Source organism: Apteryx rowi, unplaced genomic scaffold (assembly GCF_003343035.1).
Source record: "Apteryx rowi isolate R43461 unplaced genomic scaffold, aptRow1 scaffold_47, whole genome shotgun sequence".
Lineage (NCBI taxonomy): Eukaryota > Metazoa > Chordata > Aves > Apterygiformes > Apterygidae > Apteryx > Apteryx rowi.
In genome coordinates, this window is record NW_020450727.1 from 3,439,294 (window position 1) to 3,446,524 (window position 7,231).

The 7,231-nt window shown below is 43.1% G+C and overlaps 1 protein-coding gene across 1 annotated transcript; it reads right to left on the reverse strand.

Moving 5' to 3' along the window:
• Window positions 1-208: 208 nt before the first annotated feature.
• TMEM169 (transmembrane protein 169) lies at window positions 209-6,836 on the reverse strand. Its single transcript, XM_026078124.1, has 2 exons — window positions 5,990-6,836; window positions 209-4,223 (listed from the first exon to the last, which is right to left on the reverse strand). Exons 1-2 carry the CDS (start codon window positions 6,291-6,293, stop codon window positions 3,601-3,603), a joined length of 927 nt encoding a protein of 308 aa, XP_025933909.1. The 5' UTR covers window positions 6,294-6,836; the 3' UTR covers window positions 209-3,600.
• Between the last annotated feature and the right edge of the window lie 395 nt (window positions 6,837-7,231).

Here is a 7,231-nt window from a genome sequence, read left to right on the forward strand (position 1 = left end):
CAGACCTCAGAGATAGGACAGTTCTGTATAGACACAGGTCAACAAGAGGTAAAACTGAGAACCATTTCATACGCACCGCAAACTGGGTCTCCAAAGAGAGATGATTTGTAATCAATTGTCAGCAGAGAATGACAGTATCTATCTCATGGCATTGTTTTTAACAAAAAGTCAAGCAGAAGCATGACAGCAATGCTCTTCTAAAGCCAGATACATCTTTATTCTCCACCCAGGCCAGCAAGGATGGAAAGAGGGAATGCAATTAAAAATAACAATCGGCAAACACACACTATCTTTACTTTAAAAAAACATCCAGACTAGAGCAGCCAGAAACACACTCGACAATCAGAATACTAGAATTTCCTGCAGTTTGACAGTGGCACATATGCAGAAATTATTTGTGAGTTTCTGAAAGTAAGGGTAGAACAAGACAAAAACTTGTGCTTTTTTCCTATTACAGCAAGTGATTATGATTATATATCTTGCAGCAGGCAAACAGCTGTGGGGAACAACAGGCAAGAGAGGAAGCTATCCAGAGTTGTTTGGAGAAAAGTTTGAATAAATTTTTTACAAATAGCACCAGAATTAACCTCAAGCTCAAATCTGCCCCAACCAAAATCAGTGGCAGAGCATCCTGACTTCAGCAGGAACAGAGGCAAGTTTGGTTAAGTGTAGAGAAGTAAAAAACACATGATGGATTTTTCCAGTATGTCCCCCAAAAGGTGGCCTCCAAGCAGTTTCAGTATACCCAGAAGCATAGCTGCCATGGCAGAGGGAGCGTAATACGATTTCTTTGACTTTCTTTATGTTTACATAGCTGTAAGAGGCACAGATTTGGTTTTGTCTCTGCTCTAGCAGGCTGTTTGCAATCCTGACAGCAAATCCTGCAGCTCAGCAGACATTTCACATGGCTGTATTCTGTAAATAGCTAGTATTTGTCATTCAAGTCCTCTGTAACCTGAAGGCTCTTTGTACTGCTGACTCCAGTCTTTCCTCTAGCCTTGGTCAGCTGCTGCTTGGCAATGACAACTGAATTGGGCTCTTCTCCCTCTGCAGTGATGCACACTTGCCAGCCATCCTTCCCCCAAACCCACTTGTTTGCCACATGTTGGGTCCAAGGTACACAGTCCCCTCCTTTCAGGCCTGCTGCCTCTAGGCAAAGAGTAAGAAGACTTGCCAATAGGCCTCCCTTCCCAGAGCTTTGTTAAACATCACTTCTTCCCACTCTCCAGCCCTTGTGGGCACCTACCTATTTCCCTGGGGAGGAGATTAAGCAGAGTTGCTGCACTGTGTCAGTATAGACTGCCAGAACTGGGATTACTTATCTTCAGCTTCTCTATTAATTCAGAGGCAAACCAAACTCCCTGATTGAAACAGCCTTGTGAAAGGCATTTCTTTGCTTGAATTGGTTCCAGTGGCACGTGTCTGCTTCTTTGAACCCCACTGAATTACCTGCTATTGCCTCAGAGGTTGGGGTGTGGTTTTCTTTCTCTTTACTGGAAGTGAACTATGGCCTTTAAAGACCCAGCCAGTAAAAACTGAGGCTGGTGCATCAGGAAGCAGCAAACACAGCCTGGCTGTACCTGTGCCCAGGGCACATCTGCATTGTCAGTAAAGTGTAAGACCAAGCCTGCTCTCCATAGTTGACCTGCATACTGTTCACACTGTCAATTCTCAAACCAGTGCTAAGAGGCAGTTTTGGCTGGACTTCCCAGAAAGGGAGAGACCAAGCATGCAGCAGGGACTTTACTTATTTCTCAACATCAGGCCCAGAGCATCAGACAGACTTGTTTATACATCACAGGTTCCCAAACATCCTGGGACAGCTGGACAGCCAGTCAGTGTAACCTTGAGATCATCCTTGAAATGCAACACAAGGCTTGAGTTCCTGTGAAATCCAGTTTCTGCATGTTTCTTTTTAACATCCTAAAACTAGGGCAGCTCCCCCTCTGGTAGGGAGCTTGGGGAAGTGAAACATCTATATAGACATGAATGACTGTGCAGCCTATACTGACTGCACACTATGAAATATCTACCTACACGCATGCAAATGGTGGGCCCTTCTGGGTCAGGGGCAGAGCCAGACTTTCTAGCAGCACCAGCTGAACTAGAGCACTCAAAATTATGGATGTTTCAGGCATTTGTAACTCAGTCACCATTACAGTCTATTATACGTCTCTCTAAATTTCCTCATGTGCCCTCCTTAGGCCCAAAACCCAACAGTCCAATGCCAATCCAGAAAAAGAACTTTTCTGCTAGTGATTTTTTAAATAGACAACTAAAATTTCTCCAGCCTATGGGGGCCATCTCAGCCTGGCTGGGATGCCATGCAAAGTTCCAAAATTGGAAAACCAATTATGAAAATGAGACATGAGTGGAGGAGGAAATATAATCCATTGCTCTTCCATATAGTTAACCAGGAAGTGAGGGAGGGGAGATTTCCAGAGCTGAGACACTAATGCAGTTTGTACTTGCAGTAACAGATGTGGGCTCAGGGACTTCCCCAATCTGAAAGAGCAATTCAGCATCTCTTCTGTAAGGGCAACTTGAAAAACAACCATTTCAGTGAGACTTTCCAGTTGCAAGCACTGTCAAATCTGCAACCCTAAATACACATGCCACCAGTCCACACATAAATGGCAGTGACATTCAAATTGACCATCCCTCCTCAGGGTAGATGTTTCTGACTTATATTGCAACTGTTCTGACTGCAGGCTCTCGGTTGTTCTCTTGCTGAAGACTCCTGAAGCCCATTCCTTCCTAGGAGTGCACTTATCAAGAGATCAAATGCARGTGCATCCTAATCACATATATGTGCACCTGCTGTAACCTGAGGTTCTTGGTGACATGTCTGCCACACGATCGGATTACCACACATTGCATTACACAGCAAGCCCTAAACTTTGATCATGTGATGGATACATTTCAGGTCAGTGTATGTGTCATGTGCTTTTATCAGGAGCTATACAGTCTTCTCCCACTGAAAGCCTGGGCACAAGTATTGTAGTAGTCTATCTTTCAAACTCTGACACTGTCTCAGCAGTTAGCCTACCTGGAAGGTTTGTTCATTTGTCTGAATGGCTGAAAAAGTTTTGCCAGCTGTAACCCTTTCTAGGAAAACCCCTTCTAGGAAGAATTCCTTTCTAGGAATATCACACACATTGCAACTTAGCCTACACCTCTGAATGAGTTCCTGTCTCCTAAAATTCATCTCCTGAGTAGAGACTTATTCTCACTGGGTCTACAGTTCACTGTTATCTTCTATTTCCTAAGAGTAACTTTACAAAAGCAGGCTAGCAGGCTTTTCAGCATATATCCCTGCCATCCCACATACATCCCCAACCCCATGGACCTGGATTTTCTCACTATTCTACAAAGTTGTAATTAGCTAAAACAGATGACAAGTCATTGGAGAGCCATGCACCTCCCCACCCAGACCACAAACAGCTAGCACACTTGCATTCTGTGACATTTAAAGAGCACTCCAAGCCCAGTATTTTATTTTTTATGTTTTTGTTTAAATATATTTATATATAAAAAATCAGTTATTTTCTAGGTGAAAACCACTTGCTTATGACCAAAAGAGTCAGCCAGGACAAAGGCTCAGACTGCTGAAGTCTCAACTCCCTGCGCAGAGCTCTTACCAGAGAGACTACCTGAGATATTGTCAGAATCTAGCAGCTCAACAATGCTGTAGGGAGAGCAATCTTCCAAACCTAGCTTGCTGCAGAGCCAGCCACAGAAGCCCTTCTCCATATCCCTGACAGCATGCCACCAGTCCCCAAAGGACCATGTTACCTGGGTCACAGCTGAGTACAGGCCTAGGGAAAAAGACACAACCATGATTATAATTGGATAGAAGATGATCAAAAAGGGGCAAAAGGTGATTTTGTGCCAGAAGGTCCTCTCTTCATTGTACACCAAGAAGATGTTGTACCATGTAATGGTTCCATAGTAGAATGAAACCACAAAGGACACTACAAAAATGATGGGGAGGCAGATAATGGTCCAGAGGATGATGTGAGGACCTCTGTCCAGCCCAACATCACATGTCTTTTTCTTCTCAGGTACGTCCTCTTTAGGAGGTTCCTTTGACTTAGCCAGTTCCTGCAGCTCTTTATCTGTTAGTGTTACATGGATGTCCACCATCTGACCCTTCTTCTTTCCCCTGGTGATTGTTCCAGTCAAGGTGACATATCGGCTGTCTAAAGGCATACTCCAGACACCTACAAACACAGATAAACTCATCAACATTAGATTTTTTTTTTAGTGCAGAATATTTTTTGTAAGTAAGTTCCCAAAGACCATGAACAGAATCAGATAGTACAGAGGGAGTTATATTGTATTTAGCAATACAAAAAAAGATGGGACACAAAAAACAATACAGTATAAAGAAGATGTCACAGAAGAAAATGGAAGAAAAGCTAATAAGGGGGAAGACAGGAATTGTAGATGGCAAAAAGCAAGACTCTAGCATCTGCACTGGGGACAGTATGTTAAGAGAAAGGGCTGAAGAAACTTACAGGAAAGAGATGAGACAGAAATGAAAGTGACCCAAAAAATGATGTGCCTATTTTCTCTCTGGTCAGATTACTTCCAGAATAGCATGGATGCTTGGGATGAATTAGCTAAATACAAAAAAGGCTTTTGTTATGGAATAAGCATATCCACCCATGGAGTTATCCTGGAATAGCTATTATTCCACTTTAAGTTTGCAATATATCTCAATCCAAATTAATTTTCAAAGCTTAGAAAACTCTAAAGAAGTCTCATACAATTACATTCTCATTCTAATGGGTCAAGAAAGGTACCAGACAGGAAAGTGTTGGGATGTGTGCTGAAGTCACAGACTGCCTTAGCTTCCAAGTGACATTGGCTTAGATGGCCCCTGCAGTGGTATTAAGCACAAGCTCAATGGGACTGAAATATGCTTCTTCCTGGACTTAATTCTGACTCGCCTGGAAGGCAGTCTTCAGAGGCTTTTCAAGTGAGGCTGGGCAGTCTGAGGTGGCCCATAAAAACAGGAAGCCAGCAGAAAAGCATGAGGATAGGGCTTAGGATCCTAGACTGTGGCCTTAGATATTTTGTTGTGGCTGAAGGACCAGGAGCGTGCATTCACATTTATGCCCCTCTGAGGCTGCACTGCCTCACAAGAGGATCAGCCATCAGGCCTGCTTCCCATGCTTCTTCCCCACAAGGGTATCCGGAACAGACATCAGAGATGAAAATGGCTCTGAGAGGCCCCATGATGGCCTAGCCAAGTAATCACTCTTAAAAGGGAACTGTGCTGAGAATATGCAAACAGAAGGCAACAGTAAAAAGTCTCTGAGATAATGAGTAAAACTCTCTAGCAAAGGTAGAGCTGCTAAATCTACCTACTTCCATCCTTTCACTTAATGTGAAGCTGTTTTAGGAAGGGACAGGAGCTTGATCACAGCATCATTGATATAAAGCACGCATAGCATTTTTCTGGATCAGCCCTAACCTGCATGTACATTTAAAACCAACAGCAGGGCAACAACCGCCCTCTGCAAAGAACTACAGGAGACACCCCAAACCAGTCCATAGTGCTTTTTATTTCAGAGCATGTTCATGTATGAACTCAAACTCTGCTTGTCTAGTCTCAGGAAGACGTGGTCCCACACTCACTTCAATCTGATCTAAGTTCACACTGGCACCAAAAAGGGTGGCTCTGCCCTCACCTCCCCTCTGCCCAGTCCTGCATTCCTGCCCAAGGTCAGCAATGCAAGGCAGGAACAGACCAAGGAAGGAAACCCAGCGTTTCTGTGCCCTACCTCAGTAAAGCTGAAGCTTGCGAATCCAAGCAGAGGTTTAAAAAAGGACAAATTTCCCCAAATGCAGGTATTTCTGACCTTTATCTTTTCTGACCCTTTAAAATAGCAGCAAGAGCTCGAACCTTTTATTTTCCTGTACTCTGTCTTGGTGATCAGTGACTGGTCTATGGAAAGGGGATGTTCCCAGGCATACGTACCATCCGCCATGGAATGACCCAGGAACTTGGAGCCTTCCTCGGAGCTCCTCTCCCCTCCTTCTTCATCTGCCTGCTCTTCTTCCACCTTATTCTCGTTCTCTGACCGATATACTATTATTGACTCAGGACGGGACTCTTTCTTCTTCTTTTTCCTCCGGTCCATAGTAGCTTCTCCATCAAAGGTGACAGTCGTTGCCACAGCCCTCCTCACAGAGCCGCGGCGAGGGCTCTGGGTTCCAGGCTTGTTCTCTTTCTGCACTGTCTCCTCCATCCCACTGTTGCTCTCAAGCATCTCACTTGGCATCTTTTGGCACGTTTCCCACCTACCAGCACCTGCACCTAGAAATCATTGATATCTAATGGTTCCAGGGATGCTTTGTTTCATGAAGATGCCCCACTGCTGACATCCAAACTATGCACTCCATTCCCAGCCTAAAATGAGAAAGAAGGCTGAAAAAGACGGTGTCTATTTCATACCAAATAGAAAAAATTGCCAGAACAGAACTTTCCTGTAAAGGGTTACTTCCATCTGGTTTAAATGTCATGTAAAATCTTTATTACTGTCTTGTACATCAATTTTAATACACAGATACATGTTTTGTAGTATCACCTAATCCTGATTCCTAACTTCTAATTTTAAATATAAGAAAGAAAAGCCACTCTAAGAGGAAAGAATATTAACATTTACAAAAAGAGATTAAACAAGCACAGCTTATTGGTTGATTTTAACATTCCTCTGCAGTGCTGGAAGCAAAGGAGAAGACAATAGGTTTGGCCCAAACACAGGACAATGAAAAAAATGAAACCACAGATGAAGATTAAGTTGACTAATTAAGGGACTGGCCTAGATTAGAGACAATTGCAACAGAAACACTGTGTTCATATGGCATTACAATAGCTATATTGGTGCCAGCCTTTCTAATTTTGAGTGTGTTCTGATTTATTGTCCATTACAAGGATATTACAAATAGTAATCAAATGAGGCCAAAATGAATGACATTTCAAACCTCTCCAAATTAGCATTATGCAGGTCTTAAAGCTGAAATTGCTACCAAGATGACTTTACTGGGGAGGGAATTTGAAATCACAGCAAAATCATTTGACTTTGCAGGAAAAAAAAAACTTTACAAATCTATAAAACAAATTTAATGGCTCAGTTTTTACTCTTCATTCAAGCAAAACTACTAGTAAGTGACACTGGTATCTGTGGGAATGCTGCCTAAGTAAAGAAGATCTGACTGA